The 22988-nt window shown below is 37.8% G+C and overlaps 1 protein-coding gene across 1 annotated transcript; it reads left to right on the top strand.

Moving 5' to 3' along the window:
• The first annotated feature begins 7643 nt into the window (after positions 1-7643).
• LOC140166526 (proton-coupled folate transporter-like) lies at positions 7644-21698 on the top strand. Its single transcript, XM_072190008.1, has 6 exons — positions 7644-7929; positions 14321-15384; positions 16175-16306; positions 18159-18242; positions 19168-19324; positions 21509-21698. The coding sequence occupies exons 2-6, from the start codon at positions 14340-14342 to the stop codon at positions 21612-21614; spliced, it is 1524 nt and encodes a 507-aa protein (XP_072046109.1). The 5' UTR covers positions 7644-7929; positions 14321-14339; the 3' UTR covers positions 21615-21698.
• The last annotated feature ends 1290 nt before the right edge of the window (positions 21699-22988 follow it).

Below are 22988 nucleotides of genomic sequence, written 5' to 3'. Positions count from 1 at the left end.
GTAATCGCCTTACGGTAATTCCACGATTGACCAATTCACAATAGATTTCACCCTCTAGAGGGCATACTAACCGATTTTCGACTAATGTAGCTTGCCGTTGGCGTTCCCGTGTCACGTTTCACGTAAATTTCGCAATCTCTCTGATGTCTCCATTTGCCCTGTAGAAAGTCAGGAATGTTTGACAATTTCCTAGTCAACTGGGGAAAATCGGGCTCTATTATGTGCCAACTAGGTATCCCCATTTTCATGGTTACACAACCTGTGTAAAATGTGTGTGTCCCCGATTGAAGGGAAAAACAGGTGGGGGTGTGTACATAGACCGGGGTGTGTATATGGTCACCCAATCCCCCGCAGCTTTTCTTTCTTACTGATTTGTGCACATTTTTTAATGATGCTTTTATACTATAAACTCTCCATGCTGAAGCAATGACGATTAAATCAACTGATAGTTGTTGTAATCCGATTCAATCAATATTTTGTTGTGTGATATAATTTTCTTCGGGTGGGTTTAAAAATCACGATTTTTCATGAAAATTTGGGTAAGTTGATATGAATGGATAATAGAGAGATCCATGCGTTCATATTGGCGTCCATACATGCGCACATGACGCTATTTTTACGCAATTTCCTGTAACTTCTGCAATTTCCTGTAACTTCTATTTAAACGTCCAATTTCTAAAATCTAAAATTTCTAAAAAAGCTAAACATACTGCAGTTACTGTCCGTTTTCCTATACACAATACACCGTGCTCTCACCATTGACGCGTGACCTCTACAAACAGTGTATGTTATAGGTATATGGGCATTGCCTAGTTAACATCACTGTGTGAAAATATTTTAACTAATTCTCCAAACTTCTAGCAAATATATTTCTCTAACATGACCTAAAATTACAGCTAGGTTAGATGTTCAGAAGGGTCGCACTTTCGTAGAATATGAGTGAGGGCAAAGCATAGCTAGCTCATAGCTAGCCAACTCCCCGTGCAAGTTAATTGAATGGAGATTTGACCGAAAATATTGAGCTATATTGGTAAAGGACCGCTCCGTTCTGAAGGATGCCACAAAAAAACGGTACAAGCTACATTTAAACTATTCTAAATAGGTTCTAGAAAATATAGTTTTGTAACATGTCCTAAATTTTTAGCTAATTTAGATGTTTGGAGAGGGTCGCACTTTTGTGTTTTAGGAAGGATATGTAAACGACAAATAACACCAAAAATATGAAGAAATTATTTCCAAACTGTGTTAAGTCAACAATCATTATGTTGCTCATTTTGAAGAATGCTGGTTAACAAAAAGCAGGTCATTGTCTCATTTCGTGAACAAAGGTACACATACCATTGTTTCCTTTCGTTCCTTTATAATCGGTTACCCAACTGAAGCTATAATACCAGCTTTATTGCGATGTCGCACATGTAAAACAGACACTTGTGCACAACCAGAGAAGATCTGATTTAATCAGTTGAGCTGCTTCAATGAGTGTTATCTTGGTTTAATATTTTTTAATGGGGTTTAAGTCCTGCAAAGGTCGAGATGAATTCTACTGTAGACATGACTGCATCATGATATATGCAAATTTTAGAATTTAAAACAATACTACCAAGTACCAATAGTAATGCCCTTCATACCTAAAAATACAACTTTCCCGGTATAAATCATTCTGGGACACCCTGTAGCTAGTTTAAATGTGCAATTGAGGTAAAAAATAAAAATCCTTAAACCGTGTAACCGTTGCCATGGAAATGGAATAGAACGCGCGGGTTACAGATTTGGCAACTTGGCGGAAAAGATTCTACTGAACATTTCAGTGATATATGATTTGTCCATTTGAATCATCTGTCCAACGACGCGGAAATTTCATGGGCTGGCCCCTATGAAGTGAGCAAAAAGGTAACATTGTGACGTCATAGGTCTAATTTTGGCACCACATGGAGCAAAATTGAAAAAAAATGTTCCGATTTAAATGAAAATGGCCCCAAATTATTGGTCTTTCAATGATAAATCAGAAAAATAATAGTGCTATGTGGGCCATGGGATGTTTTGTTACCTTAGTAACATATCAAATTCGACAATACCTAGATTCAGTCTAGTCGCATTGAGTTCTATATTGAATCAATTTGACCTTGACAAATTGTTGGGTTTCCTAGATAAGAAAGCACCCAACATAGTATAGTTACTTTTTCTGAGTTCTTGCAAATAGACAAATAATATGAGACCAGTTTCATCAAAATCAGAGCAAATTTCATTTTCACCCCCAGCGGGGAAAAATAGACCTGTGACGTTACAATGTTACTCTCACGTGCCCATATCTCCATAACCATACATCATACATGGGTCAAAGTATACTTTTTCTGAATTACCAGTGGATCACGATGGTGTGAGTTTTAAACAGGTTTGAGTAGGCCTACTTTTGAACTTGACCCTCTATGCAACGTTTAACGACCCTTTTCTACTATAAAATAAGGGTACTGTTTATGCCTCCGTAGCCTAGATTTATCTGGTAAATATGACAACTTTATAACATGATTTGCACGATTGTAGTGCATATAAACTGAAATTGCACTATAATAGAGGGACAAAAAATGAAAGACAAAAGTGCCCCTCTGACAAAAAATGAAAAAGAAAATCTGGAGAGCGAAAGGAAAAATATGGGGTCGTTGGGTGACAGTGCATGTCGCTTGTAAAAAACATGTCGCTTGTAAAAAAATTGGGTCTTTGGTTGACAGCGATGCTGAAAAAGGGGGTCTTAACAGCCCTTCATGCGCGTCACCTCCAAAGTTGGAGTGTCCCCGGGGGGATTTTCAGGTGAACCAAACATTTATTACGATGTCCCATCGACGCCCCCAAAAAAAATCAGAAAAAAAAGAAAGATAAATCCTTTTTTTTTTTCAATTTTTTTTTTAAATAATTTTTTTGTATAATTTTTTTTATATATTAATTTTTTTTTTAATTTAAATTTATTTATTTATTTATTTATTTATTTATTTATTTATTTATTTATTTATTTATTTATTTTTATTTATTTATTTATTTATTTATTTATTTATTTATTTATTTATTTATTTATTTATTTATTTATTTATTTATTTATTTATTTATTTAATTATTTATTTAAATCTTTTTGGCATGGGACACCGTATCGATGGACACCGTACATTTTAACCAACAAGTTGAAACTTCTGTAAACGTGTGATATTTTGTGTAGTCCTGCTATGACTTCAGAGCCGGGCTTCAGAGGCAAAAAAATGGCCAGACCGCCCCCTGAAGTCAAATCGTGATAATTATTGCCTTTATATAGGCCTGTGTTTTTATGAGGCATTCATTCATACCGTATATACCGGTGCTGCATTCATAAGGCTGCGTTCACATAGAAGTATACTATTCGGGTATACGGTGCACGTTTTGCAGGTTCACGCGTATAGCTTAAATCGAGCAAGGCAATTTCATAGTACCGGGTCACATAAGGCTACGATCGCATAGAAGTATACTATTCGGGTATACGATGCACGTTTTGCAGGTGGACGCGTATAGCTTAAATCGAGCAAGGTAATTTCATAGTACCGGGTTACATAACAGCTATTCGAAAAGGCCGTATACCTGCGTTTAGTATAGTATAGTGGGAATCGCGCGTGTTCAATTTTAGTGCAGCGTATACCGTCCAAATTTTAAAAACCTAAACCATATGTGGGTAAATTCATTTTTTAATAGATGCACTATCTAATTCTGCACATTATGACACCTCATTGAATGCAATGTGACCTCAAGAAGTAAAGTTACAAGCATTTGATAAGACGAAGAAAATGGGTAAACTGACATACTCGCTGTTCGCTATACGAAATACGCTCATTCGATCAGGCTGAGTTCACATAGTATACTCCTATATGAACTCAGCCTGATCGAATGAGCGTATTTCGTATAGCGAATACCGTATACTTCTATGTTAACTCAGCCTAAAGCACCGGTTCATAAAGACTTTTTATTGTACGTAAAATATTGTATGTAACATATATACGTTATTTAATCTATTGCCATTCTATTTCCAGTAATGCTAATGTTTAAGTTCTAACGAATGTTTCATGACGAAAAATCGATAATATATTTCTGCTACATATTAGGGAACAACCCAAAAGTTCGATGAAGCCCTATAAACGAAAGTCCTTTCGTTAGGGGGGAGGGGGTCAAAAAGTCCGATTACGTTTGTAAAAAAGTAGTTAAAACATCGGTCAAAGTTGATCTTTTTTCGGATTTTTAAAATTTTACAATTATAATGTATATTAAAATATATAATTGTACAATTTTAGTATTTTCTGAAGTTCGATATTGACATTTTACAGTGGTTGCTGTAAATAAAATAAAATTACTGTTTCTTAAACGTGATTAATATCCAAGACGCTATGACACCCCGATTAGTAATTTTCCTACCGGGGGTGACACTCTTCGTTAGACCTGGGTCAATATTCATATTGTGGGTCCTTTTCATATCTTGGAATTCCAAGAAGATATGACCCCCAGTGGGGTCAAATGAAAAAGATAAAAAGTACAGAATATAATAAAAAAATTATTTCCCCACCGGAGGTGCTATTCCTCATAAGACTCTGGTAAATATTCCTATTTTGGGTCTCTATCTCGAAATGCCACATGAGGTATCCGTGTTCTATAAGCTGCATATCCTATCAATGACTGCTATACCTTGTTTAGGACAAAAGAAGTACCTGCATGTGCAACCATGACTATTTCAAACTAACCCACTTAGGGTCAAAGGTCATTAAGGGGGTAAAATCTTACAATTGCCTTATCTCGACATCTGTAAGGGGTGTGGGGCTCAAACTCAGTGACAACATATCTCATGACCAGGGGAACATTTTACAGGGGTCAGGTCAAAGGTCATACAGAGGTCAAATTTTAGAAATGCATTTTCTGAACATCTGAAGGGGTAGGCCTACAGGGCTTAAACTCTGTGACAATAAACTTACTGACCAGGGGAACATTTTGGAACGCTATTCAGGGGTCAGGTCAAAGGTTATCTGGGTCAAATCATATAATTTAATTTTCTGGGCTCGGTGTGGTGACAACAAACTTCATGACCAGGGGAACATTTTTGGAACATTTTGCAGGGGTCAGATACCTCCAAAACACCAACATGCCCCAGCTATATAGGTTTGTGGTCTATGATCACCATTTGCCACTAGTGAAAATTTGATCGAAAAGCATAAAAACCTGTGTTTTTTACCCGTAACACGCGCAAAGTGGATTTTTTTTTGAATGGAGGGCCTGGGTGCGCGACCCCTGTGTACGATCATGGAAATAGACTATCTGTTATTTCCATGGTACGATGTGCCTTAATAAATAATCGGCGAAATTATATTAGTTTGAAAGCGAAAATATTTCACTAATAGACACAATTCTAATTTTAACACCAGAATATGTTTAAAAGATGTGGTTTTCAGTGGCGTACCGTGGACGCCCCAAGAAAATTTTGCCGCCCCTTCCTCAAAAGCCCGAAAAGGTTGACCCAATTTTTTTCTCGGTCGTGTGAAAAAGTGAGTGAAGAGCAAAAAAAAAAAAAAAAAAAAAAAAAAAAAGGGTTTCAGGCGTTAGCGCCCTAAAAGCAGCACATTTTGATGTATTGTACCATTTGTTCACAAATTTTTATGCTTTATCAAAATTTTCCGCCCTTTTTGCCGCCCCCTGCTTTTACAGCAAAGCCCCAAGCAAAAAAAATACGCATGGTTCTACTGAAAAATGGAGTATCGAACGACTGCTTTCACCACGCCTATGCATAACAATAAAAAGTGCAGCTGCAGGCCAGTAGCGTTTTGAGTGAGTCCATGGTATTAATGCAAACTGGCCTTCAGATATTACCAACTTCTATTATTATGCGGCATTAAATGTCGGCTCAGCGATAACAAAATTATAATGACAATTGCAATATATAATAACAATGCTAAATCTGTGTCAGAATGCTACATGAAAGACGGCGTTTAACCTTAATAATTAAGAAAGCGATCAGATTGATGATTTTATATCTGAGATAATCCCACAAATTCAAGCAATTCCTACATTCAATCAGAGAAGATGAAAAGAGAGGAGATTTAGATTAAGCTGATTATCCCAAATATTTGAAGTAAACATTACCGGGAAACATAAACATTCATGGCTGAAAAGTTTCATCCTTAAGGCTGAGTTCACATAGAAGTATACGGTATACGGTATTCGCTATACGAAATACGCTCATTCGATCAGGCTGAGTTCATATAGGAGTATACTATGTGAACTCAGCCTGATCGAATGAGCGTATTTCGTATAGCGAATAGCGAGTATGTCAGTCTACCCATTTTCTTCGTCTTAACAAATGCTTGTAACTTTACTTCTTGAGGTCACATTGCATTCAATGAGGTGTCATAATGTGCAGAATTAGATAGTGCATCTATTAAAAAAATGAATTTGCCCACATATGGTTTAGGTTTTGAAAATTTGGACGGTATACGCTGCACTAAAATCGAACACGCGCGATTCCCACTATACTATACTATACGCAGGTATACGGCCTTTTCGAATAGCTCTTATGTGACCCGGTACTATGAAATTACCTTGCTCGATTTAATCTATACGCGTGCACCTGCAAAACGTGTATCGTATACCCGAATAGTATACTTCTATGCGATCGTAGCCTTATGTGACCCGGTACTATGAAATTGCCTTGCTCGATTGAACTATATACGCGTGCACCTGTAAAACGTGCACCGTATACCCGAATAGTATACTTCTATGTGAACGCAGCCTAAGGGAACAACCCAAAAGTTCGATGAAGCCCTATAATAAACGAAAGTCCTTTCGTTAGGGAGGAGGGAAGGGGTCCAAAAATTCCGAATACGTTTGTAAAAAAGTAGTTAAAACATCGGTCAAAGTTGATCTTTTTTAAGGATTTAATAAATTTAGTATTTTCTGAAGTACGATATTGACATTTTACAGTGGTTGCTTCGAAATAATTTCAAATCAATATAGAGTGCAGTACTCGCAACCTGCAATTTGTAAGTTCATTTTTAATCAGCTGTACCGCACCTTGATTCTTTTTTATTTGAAAATCCAGCAAGTCATAATTTTTTTCGTGCCAAAAAGTTATGAAGAAAAATATTTTTAAATAAAATAGAATATTGGTTTCTTCCATAAACGTGATCAATATCATTGCATTGTTGCACTCCTCCACATCCCCGATCATAGCGACGGTCCTGTATCCTATGAATCCGGGTTGGAATTTTCGATATTTGAAAACTTACGTTAATAGAAGGGAGGGGGGAGGGGGTTAGCCTTCTAACGAAAGGACTTTCGTTTATAGGGCTTCATCGAACGTTTGGGGTGTTCCCTAATATATGTAACATATTATCGATTTTTCGTCATCAAACATTCGTTAGAACTTAAACATTACTGGAAATAGAATGGCAATAGATTAAATAACGTATATGTTACATACAATATTGTACGTCTAATACTCGGAGTCTGTGGAGCGCTTAACTCGCGATTTAGTCACTCTGTTATATTTCACGTACATGCATGTTTCATGGACCATGCCATGCCATTCCTTGTACATGTACACAATAATTGGAAGGGCTCTATTTATAGAGTTGGCATGCAGTGTATGAAGTATGGATGGCCAAAGCGGATTTATGTAAATATGCCTATTGACAGAGCAGGTCTAGTGAATATTAATGTGAAAGTCATTGAGTCGGTTCGTATTGTGTGAATCTACACGAAAGAATGATGTCGGGTTAATCATAGATTTGTGATAATCTATGGTTTAATAGTGAAATCCAGTGTCCCGAGCTAGGCCAGGCGGGTGCATGAGTGGCCGGATACCAGTAGGCCTACATATGGTATGGTAATAAACTCGACTGGGCAGTGAGAATAGATTCACGAATGAATTCAGCTCAGGTAGGTACTCTGAATGCCTATGTTTATACATATATTATCAATGTATTTTAACCGGGGCTATTTGGGCATACCGTATATCGTAGAATATTTTCCCGGAATATTTTTACAATCAATGTCAGCCCATGCATAAGCATAATGCATTTCCTTATTTTCCTAGTCCGAATATTCAGACCCAGAACAATGATACATGTATAAATTTCTGACATGATCGTGTTCTGGGTCTTAACTGTTTCCATTCGAAATCTTGATGTCAAATTGGACAAAAGAAGCACATGGTCCTACTTCACATTTTTTTAAATCCCCTATTCATGTTGCGTGAATCAGTGGCCAGGATTTTGTTGATCGAGAAATCTATCTACTATCCACGACGACACGATGGTTACCGTGTGAATACTAGTATCACAAGCTATCGGTTGTTCATACGAAAGTTAGAAATTTTCGAACAAGGATTTTGGAACCGAGGGGGCACAACTTGTAAATGTACCGACGGAAATATTTTTTCCGACGGAAGTTGTGATTTGTTGACCCAATATTTTTTTGCATGGTTTGAAAAAGTGAAGAGCAACAACAACAAACAAAAAAAAGGATTAGGCCTATAGGCGGTCGGTACCAACATAAAACACATAATTTGTATTTAAAATTCAATTTCATTCACAATTTTGCATCATTTTTTGGTTATAATTCTCCCCTTATAGGGTCCATTGTTAACCCAATTTTTGTCACCAAACGCCTTCCGTCTACCGACGGCCTTACATGAACCGACGGCCACCGACCCCCCCCCCCCTCACTGGCGTGAATCACTCTATTGTGGACCCGGGGGGGGGGGGGAGTTCGCTCCCATTGTGGCCTGTACACCATCCGCGATACTAAATCAACTTTTGAAAAGCACATTAAACGAGGATTTAACCATTGGCTAAAGCAATAGGCCTACCCTAAACAAGGATTCTATTCCTTGCATCAAATTTCATACCCTAAATTTCATTTCCGCGTATTAGCAATTGCAAATTTGCTACCCTTTTCCCAATATTTCATGTTTTTAACACCCTAAACGCGTTACGCGCGTATCGTGCTTACCCACGAAAAACTACCCTTTTTACGCGTTTTCATTATCGCGGATGGTGTACAGGCCACAATGGGAGTGACCCCCGGGTCAAAATCCGAGATTTTGAATAAAACGATGGAACCGGCGTTTTATTATTTACGATGGAAATATTAGTCGAACACGGGTGCACGGCTGCTTCGACTAACAATACCTTGTCTAGTATTTTATTACCATTAGGCCTATTACCATAATACTGATTCAAAAGTTTTATGATCAATTCAGAAGCTTTCAGACTCGGAGTGCATGTCTACTACGTACATGGTCTATGGGGACGTCTGCTATAGAAGTGACCTCATTACATGCATTATCAAGCATGAAATTAAGCAAGTCACGTTTTATCAGAAATATTTCTTGACAAAAAAAAAGGTAATATCTGAAATTGTAATATTCATGATATTTGCGCGCCTCCATGATCCTGATGATGTCCATATAAATCTGTGCCAAAAATGATAACTTGACACTCGCTTGTATCCCAGCAAAAGTATAGGTAGCGTTAGTACTTGTATTAAATACAAGTACTTGCAAGAGCAAGAAAAACAAAAGGTTGAGTGAACTGAATATCAAATAGCAGCTAATATCAGCAGGCAACAAGTAATATGTGTTTCGCACGCGCGAGTTCAGTCGAAACACAATAATTAATGTAGGGGAAAGTTGAGGCTATTATTCTGCTATAGGTACCCGCTGAACTAGGTTTATTTAATTTGACTGTAAAGGTCGCAATATACACAACTTGTTGATTAAAGGAATACTCTGTCTAGGTATGCCGAATAAGTTGTCTAGTTTTTCATTTCATGAAATGGTATCAGCTCTTGTATCAGCCTGTAAAGCCCGGAAGGGGGGGGGGGGGCACTTATATGCAGGCTTTTTTGTGTTGTCATCATCAAGGAGGCCCTCAAATTTCACACCCTAAACACTGACCTGGGGCAGGTGAAAATACCAACCCTAAATCACTGAGCAGCTTGTGAAATGGGGACCCTTTTCACTGACCAGTTGTATTTGGGCACCCTTTTCACTGATCAGTTGCATTAAGACACCCTTTTCACTGACCTACCATAAAAAGGTACCCTTTCCCTGATCTACTAAGAAAAGAAGAAAATACCAACCCTAATCACTGAGCAGCTTGTGAAATGGGGACCCTTTTCACTGACCAGTTGTATCATTTTTGGGCACCCTTTTCACCGACCAGTTGCATGATTTAGACACCCTTTTCACTGACCTACCATAAAAAAGTACCCTTTCCCCTGATATACTACATGTAAGAAAAAGAAGAAAATACCAACCCTAATCACTGAGCAACTTGTGAAATGGGGACCCTTTTCACTGACCAGTTGTATCATTTTTGGGCACCCTTTTCACCGACCAGTTGCATGATTTAGACACCCTTTTCACTGACCTACCATAAAAAGGTACCCTTTCCCCTGATATACTACATGTAAGAAAAAGAAGAAAATACCAACCCAAATCACTGAGCAACTTGTGAAATGGGGACCCTTTTCACTGAGCAGTTGCATTTAGACACCCTTTTCACTGACCTACCATAAAAAGGTACCCTTTCCCCTGATATACTAAGAAAAAGAAGAAAATAGCAACCCCAATCACTGAGCAACTTGTGAAATGGCGAACCTTTTCGCTGACCAGTGGTATTTGGGCACCCTTTTCACTGACCAGTTGCATTTGACCAGTTGCATTTAGACACCCTTTTCACTGACCTACCATTAAAGAGGTATCCTTTCAAGTGATCTACTAAGAAAAAGAAGTTTAAACAGCTAGCCACTTTCATGGATTAATCCCGGGGGTGGGGGGGGGGGAAACTCAACTTTAGAAGTGACGGTATATGTGCCTAGCGGCGTCGCGAAGTAGGGCCTATCGGGTACAAATTGTTATTTTAAAAAAGGGGTCATTGGGTACAAACAAAATAAAAAGGGGGGGTCATTGGGTATAATATTTTGAAAAAGGGGGTCATTGGTCATTGAGTATAAAAAAAAAAAAAAAGGGTAATCGGGTAGAAAATTTTGAAAAATTGAGCAAAATTTTGAAAGTTTCGGCATAAATTTGAAAAATGGAGCCAAATTTGAAAGTTTCGGCATTATTTTGATGATGCTATTTTAGAGAATCTAGAAAAAAGGGGGTAATTGGGTAGCCGAAACCAAAAAAATGGGGTCATTGAGTAGGCGCAATAAAAAAAATGGGGGTCATCGGGTACAAACAAAATAAAAAAGGGGGGTCATATATTGTTAACATTTTTTAGCATTTTTTTTTTATTACAAATGGTAAAAATGCTGCAAAAAATAGCCTTCATGTCCTTTAAAATTCATACCCTAAACGCTGACTTGCTGTCGCTAAAAGTCCTTTTTCCCAAAATAGCATGAAATAGCTACCCTATTCGCGGTCCGCGTGGACCGCGACTATGCGTGAAAAAGTACCCTTTCCCGTGGATTTCTGCTCGGTGATGAGAACACATAATTATGTATTGAGTGCCCCCGGCCCGGGACTTTTTAAAGTTTGAATACTCACACACTAATCTTTTGATCTTAAGGTTAGCAACTATAGGGTCCACAACTATTTTACGAAATGTAAAAATGTAAAAAGGTATGTAGGCCTATAGCTTTATTTGTTTTACACATGTGGACCACTTTATAGCGTCACATATCATTGGGTTAGTCCATGTCGAAACAGATTGAGTGTACACCCACCCTCTTGGATTTTGCTCTCCTTTGGCTCAGGGGTACCTTTCATGGATCCCTAGGTGAGGTCACAAGAAAAAAAATTAAATTCCATTTCGTTTGCGAATGGCGGGCAATCAAAGTTTGGCGACCTCAACCAAAATTGTGAATTTAAGGGGTCCAAATGACATAGTGCTCTCTTTGAGGGGCACTTTCTTCTTAATTGAATCAGTTGATATCCTCTTTTTGAATGTGGTCACTCACTGGCTGTGTCTGAAATACCTAATGCCAAAAGATAGATTTCGGAATTTCGTTGGGATTTCAGAGGGGGTCAAAATCAGCACTTCGTACTGTTCAATCAAATTATCTTGATTTTGAAGGACCCATGATAATGTCACAGTGCACTTATAGGTCCTAATTATGTTCAGAATGGATTAACCATATGCCAATGTCTATGAGCAATTCAAAAAAAGAGAAATTTCTGGACCCCTACAGAATTTTAGGCCACCCCTAAAGTGGTTCAGCCACAAATGGCACTTAAAGTCGGCAAATTTTGACCCCTAATAACTTTAGGTGTACACCAGATATGAATTTCTAGTCTTTTGCATCTGAAAGAATGTAGTTTAATGTTACTAGGAACATAAGATCTGTTTTTTGTATTTTTGTGTTTTAGTATTACGTTGACGCTTTCAAAAATAGTCATTTTTGCCTAACATACCATGCATACAGGATACGGTACAAAATGCCAATTTTAGTATGATATTTTTTATATTTTTGATCACTTTATAGCCATTTGTATTATTTATCCTGATATTTCAAGTTGCTCTTGAGTCAAGTAATAAGAAAAACTACTTTCTAATCCTCTGTATGGATTTTTAAGGGGGTCAAAAATGCACTTCCTGGCAACGATGCACATGCAAAGTACAGGTTATGGGGGTCAAATTGTCAGAATGCTCCCAATTATGTCAAGTAATATATCAAATTACTCATATGGTCATGAGGATTCCAAAAATGTATAGTTTGTTATGTGTCAGACCTTTCAGGAGGGCGCTATGACGAAAAATGTTCATAGGTCAACGACCTTTTTGAAAGTATCAAAACACAAATAATACAAAACAAATCTTATGTTCCTAGTAACATTAGACTACATTCTTTCAGATGCAAAAGACTAGAAATTCATATCTGGTGTACACCTAAAGTTATTAGGTGTCAAAATTTGCCGATTTTAAGCGCCATTTGTGGCTGAACCACTTTAGGGGGCATAAAATTCTGTAGGGGGTCTAGAAATGTCTCTTTTTTTTAATTGCTCATAGACATTGGCACATGGTTAATCCATTCTGAACATAATTAGGACCTATAAGTGCACTGTGGCATTATCATGGGTCCTTCAAAATCAAAGATAATTTGATTGAACAGTATGAAGTGCTGATTTTGACCCCCTCTGAAATCCCAACGAAATTCCGAAATCAATCTTTTTTGGCATTAGGCATTTCAGACACAGCCAGTGAGTGACCACATTCAAAAGAGGGTCACAACTGATTTAATTAAGAAGAAAATGCCTCTCAAAGAGAGCGCTTTGTCATTTGGACACCTTAAATTCCCAATTTTGGTCAAGGTCGCCAAACTTAGATGGCCCGCCATTCGGAAACGAAATTGAATTTGAATTTTTTCTTGTGACCTCACCTAGGGGTCCATGAAAGGTACCCCTGAGCCAAAGGAGAGCATAATCCAAGAGGGTGGGTGTACACTCAGTCTGTTTTGACATGGACTGACCCCATTGCGTTCAGTCACAATGGCTAATTGTGTCAGAAAAGAGGCCGTTTTAAAAGTTGGTGTACAGGCCACAATGGGAGTGACCCCCCGGGATTGTGGACCATCCTTTTGATACTTGAGTATTTGGACAAGCAGGACAGTTTTGACATGCCTGGGCCTTTGTCTACCTCTCTGTTTGTAAATAATTTTCCTCCTCGGAGTCCTTGAGTTTTTCACATGAATAGACCTGGCCTATTGTATTGTTTGAGAGTTGACTCCTATGGACTCAGATGCAACTTTTAACACTGTTAGGGGTTTAAAACGGTATCTTTTTTACATAATGAACCATAATTGACTGAACGCAATGACGTGTGTCGATATAATTTGGTCCAAATGTGTAAAATAAATACGGCTACCCGTATCTTTTTACACGTTTGCATTTCGTCAAATATTTATCGATTTCTTTTAAAAAGTATTTAGGGGGGAATTTATAAGTTGTGGACCCTATATTTTAAACTGTTGTGATTTGGTAATGTTGGTGTCAACAATTACGTAGAACTAGTTCTAATTCCTCGGGGGGGATGCGCGCAAAGCTCGCATGGCCGCGAAGCAGCCAACGAGGCGCTGATAGGACTGGTGGATTTTGTAATGTCAGAGAGGGGTTGTCATGGTCCCATACAGGCACTGAACAAGTGCTACAATTACGCTCAAATTCCGCACAGTGTCAGAAGGTGTGATAATGTGCCTTCCACCTATTTCAACATGTTCAAGATGCGTATCAGAGGATGCATAAGATTGTTCTTCAAAAATTTTGCAATATTATTGTTAATAATAATACTATGACTGGTTATTAAACGTGTGATTTATTATACAGATAAGGATTGCTTTTCAAAATGGAGTTCACAGATGAAAGACTATCACCACCACCATCTCCAACTACTGTGGAACCAGACGAAGACCAACTCTCTGACGAAACACCTCTATTACCCGTGTCCGTAAAGAGGGCGTCCTCCAGACGGGTGACGGTGGAGCCTATAGTCTTATTCGCATCAATAATTATCGGTGTGTTTATTACACTTTCACCACAATATCTGAAACAAAGACTTGCTGATGCGCGGAACTACACTTTACCTCTAGATGAGTATGGTGAGAATGGGACGTGCTCACAGAATAGCAGTGATCCCGATTATATCATAGAGCAAGAAATACAAGCAGATGTATCGCTTTGGAGTATGATTATTACCATAAGCAGCTACTTTCCGTCCTTATTTACGGCTCCAATCATCGGTGCATGGGGGGACAAAGTAGGCCGTAAATTTGCCATAGGTTTGCCTATAATTGGCTTTACGCTGTCGGCAATAGTTTACTTATTTGTTTTGTATTTCAGTCTCCCCCTTTGGGTTATCGCAATTGCATATTTTCTTCAGGGTGTTACTGGAAATTACGGGCTGCTACTAGCCGGTGCTTACGCTTACATTGCGGACGTTACGACCAAAGAGAAACGTATGATACGCATAGTCATAATACAGGCAATATTTGTACTTGGTATAGGTTTGAGTCAAATACTTGTTGGAATGTTAATTGCGGCAGTAGGATTTGCAGCATGTTTATGGCTGGGATTGATAGGGTTGCTTTTATGTTTAATATACGTGACTGTGCCGCCATTTTTGATTGAGACAATTGTATGTAGAAATTCACAAGAGATTACACACATAATCGACAAATCAAGACTAGAAAGCGTCATTGAACTGTTCCGTCACAATACAAACAGAAGACAATTGAAACTAATTCTTCTTCTTCTTATTGCCTTTACAACTGAAATTTTGGGCCAGGCCTCGTTGAACGTTACCATCATTTATGGACTAGGACCGCCATTTTGTTGGGGTTCTGTGACAGTTGGATGGTATTCAGCAATGGTGCTATTGTTGTCTGCAGCAGGTAAGAAAGCTATCGGATTAAAGGAAAATTAATACAACTTTATACGACACGTTAGGTCTATCAATCAATCAAGAAATAAGCCTACCCATGGTAGCCAACCCAACCGTAACTTGCCTTGGTGCTCGCTTTTTGGGGGCTCGGTTGGGAGCGTTGCCGAGAGTACTTATTGACGGACTAAGCACTATCTATAATAATCAACAATCCCCGGCGTGGTAATTAATTACGCATGTAGGGCCTATGTTATCGCCCAGATGGTTGCCTGCCCCGCTGCCTGGCTGTCTGGGCGGCAGCAAACCATTAACCAATTGTGCATAACCGATCAACTTCAATCTTGGTATGGTGATAGGATGTGTTGACTTGATATGCTGTATAGTTTGCAGTATAGTTTTGTGTCATCTTACTTGCATATTTATGAATATTAATGAGCTTATTTGCATATTATTGTCTAAAATACCATTACTCTACTGTGAAGCTTACATTGAGCTTTTCCCAATGAACTTCTAACTTTATCGGGTGATAGAGCATGATCACCTCTTGTGATGTATAGTTTCTGTTCTGACCTTTACAGCACGTTTTTAGGTCTAAAATGGTTCTTTGTGGCCTTTATTCGTAAAAGCAGTGAACCATAAGGATCTGCATACAAAACAGGTTTTCCAACTCCTTTTCCTAGAATGAACGTGTCTGTTCAGTATGGAGAAGCACAGCGGGTTCATTTCCCCTCAAGCCGTCCATGTATTATGCAATTGGCCTATTCTAATTCAAATAACATACTTGATATAACTCTCGACAGGTATGATTTTAGGAAGCAAAGGTTTTGCTCTGTGTTTCTCGGATACGTGGATAATTCAGATTGGAATGATATTCGGAGTGGCCAATGGATTGTTTAACGCATTCGCAAGGAATACTTCAGAGTTATTTCTCGGTAAGTCATACCATCTGTTTCGGATGGAGGGTGGTTGAGGCTCTGTGTTTCACGGATACGTGGCTCAGATATGAATGTTGTCCGCAGTGGCCAATGGATTGTTTAACGCATTTACTAGTTATTCCCCGGGGTATTTTGGTCGTGACATCTATATGTAATGAGGGAGGGTGGTTGAGGGTCTAGCTTTCTAGGATCCTTGGATAATTCAGATTGGAATGCTGCTGTTCGCAGTGGCTAATGGACTGTTTAACACATTCGCAAGGAATACTTGAGTTATTTCTGGGTAAGTCATGGCAGCTATTTGGGACGGAAGGGTGGTTGAGGCTCTAGTGTTTCGCACTCTTAGAAAAAAGATGCAACTTGGAACTTTCTTGTCCCGTCTATTTCACCCTAAGCAATGCTAAGGTTCTTCATTGCTAAGGTTCTATAAAGAACCTTAAAGACTCAAATAAGCCTAGGAACTTACTAATTCATTATTTCAGGGATTTATCGCAAAGATAAGAAAAGTGAAAAGGAGTGTGAAACCTCGTTGGTTCTAAAAATCATTTTCTTGGCTAAAGAACCCCGCTTTTCTGTTCTACTGTTCTTTATTTGTAGAACCCCAAAAAAGGTTCCTTAGCTAACAAAACGGTTATGATAGTTTAAGGAATCCTTGTAGAATAATAAAAAAAAAGATTCTTTAATCAAGAAAATTGTATTTTTAGAACCAAAAATTGTTCCTAACTCTTCCTAACTTTGCGCTAAATCCCAAGGATTTTATAAGTTCTTTGTAGCACTTTCAAAGGATCTTTATAGAACCAAAGCATTGCTTAAGGTGCTATATATACACACGCCGGACAAAAAGGGTTTTAAATTGCACCTTTTTTGTATCCATTGCAAGAGCGTACGGAAGAATAGTAAACTAACTTCCAAGGTGTCCCTGCCCGGCCATTAATGTTAATTCTATTACCCCCACGACCCATTATTCAAAATCGCGCACTGTGATTTGTTGAAACGCGTCACGTGACAGACCATTAATTAGCGATAAAGTGTCAAGGGCAACGAACTTTATGTTCTTCTATCATCACAGCGCACAGCAGAGCGCACAGCACACCTGCTTATGTAGGGAAGAAAAAGGAATGTCAGGGGTGTGTTATTGTATGTGCATACCTGCTTATAGGGGAGAATGGAATGTTAGGTTGTGTTACTGGAATGTGCATACGCTTTGGCTACGCGTATGCGCTCCACCTTGAGGTAAACAACTTGAAATATTTGGGCAAAAAATATGATATTTTCTCTTTAAATCACACTATTTTGTGGTAATAGAATAGAAATAAAGGGTGCAGCATTATCCTTTACACGCAAATAATGTGTCCTCGGCAGTAAAACGTTTAAATAATGGGTTCGGCTGCGCCTCACCCATTATTTACGTTTTACTGCCTCGGACACATTATTTTCGTGTAAAGGATCATGCATTACCCTTTATTTCTTAAATCAAGCCGGGAAATCAAGCCGTTTCGGTAAACATGGTAAAATGAGATAACACGAGAAGATTCCTTCATCTTTAACGGAAGCATACTATGTTATTTCATTCTTATTATGGTTTACATAGTTCATACTACAATAGTGTCTTCATAATTAGAACAGCTTTAAGCTGATTCGGGCATACCCTGGGTAAAGTTAATAAATAATAATTGAAATATGCTGAATCCGTTTTAGAACATTTTTGACAACTTGGGAAAGGCGTTATTATGTGAGCAACAGTGTTTGCGACTTTGTTTCTGGACAAAGTATACCAGTAGATTTCTTTTAGTGTGTGAAGAATTACAAATCATATTTTACGATTCTTATGTTTTTTATTGTTTTATTTTAGCTGCTGCATTAACAGCTCCACGTGCTGTTGATCAGCCAATGTTTCATCTGATGTTGTCGAAACTGGTGAATGCTGATGAACAAGGTATGGCAATTACGAGTCGAGTTATTTCATTGTCGTGTTGAAGCATTTCGAGACGAGTCGAGATAAGAGACTCAAGTCACTATATAATGTTTATGGGGACAATAATATTGGAGAATATGAGTAGTTATTTCAATTGTGAAAAGTTGACTCTCGAGGCATACCTGGTTCCAAGTCTCCACATTATTACAGTCTAGAGAATCAAGATAGCAAGTTTTAGTCAAAAATGAGCCTTATTTGTTCAATTATTTTCGATTTGTTAAAAACAATAAGATCAGTATCCGAAAAATGTCTCAGATCAAGAAATCACAAAGGCTAGCCTAATTATGTTTGTACGGGAATAATGAAAATGCGTTCCTCAAAATAGGGCAATAAAACTTGTGCGGAAGGTGTTCGTCACCGTAACTGAATGAGAATCTTTGAACTATAAGTTAAAAGGAGTCTCCGGCAATCATAACATTATGCCTCATATTTTAGAAAAATAATTATCAAACACGAATCTCATGGTTTTATTTAAAACAAACTCATATTGACCATAAAAACGAATAAAAACAGTCGACTCTCAACACGCGATATTCAAAATTCCCGCACCGAAATTGTCTAAGTGCAATGACGTAATGGTGTTCAATTGTCGTCAGCCTTCATTGTAATACTGGGACGTCATTGCACTCGACAATTTAAGCGCCCGGGAATTTTGAGTATCGCGTGTTGAGAGACGGATGTTTTATTCGTTTTTATGGTCACTATGAGTTTGTTTTAAATAAAACCACGTGATTTGCACTTGATAACTATTTTTCTTACATATAAGGCATAATGTTGTGATTGCCGGAGTCATCCGTAATCCTTTAAGATAGTAACAGAAGTGGTAATGTAATGCGATAGTGGTATTTCAAACCAGTAAGTTGTACTTTGTTTATCTCCGTCCTAGGTGTTATGTTCGCCTGTGAATCCAGTGTGTTGAACCTCTCTTCATTCATCTCGCCACTGTTCCTCAACTCCATATACTCAGCTACTGTGCAAACACAGCCCAACAGTGTATTTTTGGCAATGGCAGCTGCACGTATCGTTCCTTTATGTCTTATAGTGTAAGTATATACTCTGTTTAGCCTGAAGTGCGAATAGATATAATCAGGAATAAACAGTACATGTGTCCTTTCAAGCTATCACACTTTTCCCACAGAGAAATGATTATCCAACACGAAATGGAACCTTTTGTTTAAATTTTTACTAATTACCATTAAATCGCGTTTTGGCTTTACATATTCATCTGGGTCAAAGCGGGTCCAAATCACACTAAAGATGTCAAATATACTCAGTCATCAGGATGCAGTTCTGTATTAAACCCCATTATTTGTGACGTGTTATATCGAAAGCAGATACTTTTGGGCAGGATCGTAAATGGAGAAATAGCCAAAAAATCTGCCCGGGTGATTTTTCACAATTTGGGTTTGTTGCGAATTTGTGATGTTATTAATATTTAAAATATTGTCTGAAAGTTTCAGATTAACTGGCATCTTGTATTTTCTGAGACATTTTGCAAGATAATTTCTATTCTCAACATTGTCAATAATACATTTTATAGGCTGATATCTCAATTTCCAATTTTATAATACCGTAACTTACGAACTCAATATCTTCGCTTAGGAACGTCCGATTTCAATGGGGAAAAACGGCGTTGTGGAGCAAAATATCTCTATATTTAAGATATGTAAAAACCTGAAAAGCCCAAAAGTGTCTGTTTTTGCGTCACATTTATGTACATAGATTCCCTAAAAAGTATCTTCGAATGTCTTATGTACAAACATTCTTAGTCCAGACGCCAATGAACTATAGCAATATGATACCATAGTGTTATTTTGCATTTTTGAAACCACGATTCTTAGTCTATGATTACAAATGACAAATATTGCAGTTGCTAACGGGTGTTTTTATTTCGTGGCGGTTGTCTATCGTCCAGTTGCTACTTAAATGTGTGTGTTGATGAATAGTGACTTAACCGTGGGGATGGGGCAAGTCCCCCATGTAGGTCATCTTACCCCTGTTAGATACGGGAGGAGATGTATTACACTTCCCATAATCCACATCTCTCATTTCAATTTCCGGTACTGATTTACTATCTAGTGCAACATGGGTCACAAAATGTACCACAATGAACAGAGCAAACAAAATACGTTTATTTCTTGACTATCGTCCCATGTTTACACTAGTAGTACAGCCATTATCCTGAAAATACCATTTTAATTCCTCAATCTACATGGATCTACCTGAAAGGACATGAAAGATCCCTACATTGGATTATCACTGACTGCTTAATATTCCATCAGAAAAAAACATGACAATATTAAGGAAAAACCATGATAATTTATTTCAGAACCCTTGTGACTGTCAAAATGTTTTCCTGGAATGTCCTGACAGAGGATTTGTGGATATAGCAATTATTTGTGGTTAACTGAAATGCAAACATCATTTACTTGTTGAAAAGGAGAAAAAAATCCTATTAAGCCATTATGAAAGAGACATATTTGGTAACCATTCATGCTTAAGATAGAATTCACTTGATTGAAGCTTGTCCTTGGAGTAAAGTAAACTCAATTACCACTAATACCATGTGACAATACAACTTTTCACAACTCCGTGTAATCCTCTTTAATAGCTACCCATCTTGTAAACAGTTATTAAGTCGGTTTCAGGATATTCGAGGAATGATTTCCAAATGTTTAGCATTGCATATTTGAAAAGTCAAACTTATAATCCTGTTACAGGAATTTCCATGATATTCCATGACAATTTATTATGATCCATGACCGTGCAGGTAAAAACATGAATAAGCATGGTATTTTCAGGATATTGGCTGTACTAATTAGCCAGTCTATTCTCAAAATGAAAACAAAGGGAACCTGTACAAAGTAGCTCAAAGTAATGGGAGTATCATTTGACGAAATGAGGTTACATATCATGTTGCAAAGGATTCTGGGAAGGGTAAGAAATCTTCTCTGGTTGGATGCTGTCCACTGAAATATTATAGAAATTGTAGGCCTTTTAAAAATATTTTTGACAATTTTCGTCACCTTTCACCCCTGCCCTGGCCCTCCTCTTGCAATCCTCTGGAAATAATCCTGACTACGACGCTGGTGTTAAGTTTGAACAAGCCACAGAACATCATTTCCTTTTTTGTGAAGATTTGTACCTAATTGATGCAGACACGACCATCACATACGTGAGCGAGATCATAATTTAGATTTCTTTTTTTTTTTCGTTTGAAATTTCAGCGCTCTTCAAATCGTCAACCGACTCAATCCTGATATTACGTTGGGGCTACCAGTTGATAGGCCTACAATATTGGAAAAAGTACATGAAGATTCTAAGAAAGAATAACTTCAAGAAAAGAGAGGGAGGATCACTTCGACAGTTTCTTGGCATGTGTTGATTATAGTGGCGGCACCACACATTTTTTTTTGGGGGGGGGCGAATTTCGATGGGGAGGGGCGGGTTAAAAAATCAACAGATATTTTGCAAAACTGCCGTATGAAGCGGATATTTTCGTAATTTGGGTTATATTATTAAGGGTATGTGAAGGTATAAAACGTTTTAATAAAATTCAGAAAACATTTGTTAAAACTTGATACAAAATTTTTTTACATAACGTTATGCTATTAAGAGTTCATTGGCAAATATTTTGCAAAAACGTTTGCCCAAAAAATTGTACAATAACATTTTGACAACCTTTTTAAAAATTTGTAGTGTTTTTCACATTTTTAACTTAATACTTAAATGACCTTAATATAAATAAATGTTGTTGAAATTTTTGACCAAAATCAAAACACGCTTATAAAATATAAAGTTTCCCCCATGCCTTTTGTGGCGCCGCCACTGATAAAAACAGGACATCAGTCGCAACCCTTCCCATCCATACCTTGGACGAATATAACTTATATTCGTCTCGGGTAATAGTGTCAATTGCACAAGAGATAATTATAAATTATAGAAATTATAGTATTATATTTTATATCATGAGGACTGAAGGGGTATCTTTAGGGCAGAAATGTAGGTGTAGATAATACGAGTCGTACACTAGCAAATTTCTATTGCTGCCAACCCCAGAGGTACTACACTGCTGGCCAGCTACTTGCTACTCACCAATGCTCACCAGTGCAGTCCCAACCAAGTACCAGTATGTGTACTATGTGATTCTGATGTGTACTCTAGAGTACCTACACGGTTACTCGAGAGTACCAATAAAGTGGCTGGGAATCAGTATACCTCCGAGCGGCAGCAATGGGGATCTGATAGTGTATGCATAACATGTCTGTTCATTTCGCATTTTCGCTGTGAACATAGCATACAAATAAGGGGCATGGTTAAAATTATAGGCCCGAAGTGATGTCACCGAAGGTTTTGAGGTCACCGCGGGCTTATAATTTTAACCATGTCCCGAATATAAAAGCTTATAAAGCAGTCAATATTTGTTTTATATACCGAATGGATGTACGTGGATGTTGCGATTGGTCAATAGTTCGTTTCCATGACCATGATGACCGGGCATAGTTCATTTTGAGGGTATAGCTAATTCAGTGACCGCACTTTTAACCAATCGGATGACAGGAGTAAAATATATAAGGTTTGTATCTTTAGATGTTTCTGAATAACTCATTTTGAAAATGTATATAATCAGGCCTATACTTAGAAGTTAATGTGGGTATTATGCACGGTTTTTTTATACATGAATTTGATGAAGTCTAGTGTGTGACT

This window comes from Amphiura filiformis, chromosome 12 (assembly GCF_039555335.1).
Source record: "Amphiura filiformis chromosome 12, Afil_fr2py, whole genome shotgun sequence".
Classification (NCBI taxonomy): domain Eukaryota; kingdom Metazoa; phylum Echinodermata; class Ophiuroidea; order Amphilepidida; family Amphiuridae; genus Amphiura; species Amphiura filiformis.
This window is presented reverse-complemented; position numbering and strand designations above follow the sequence as displayed.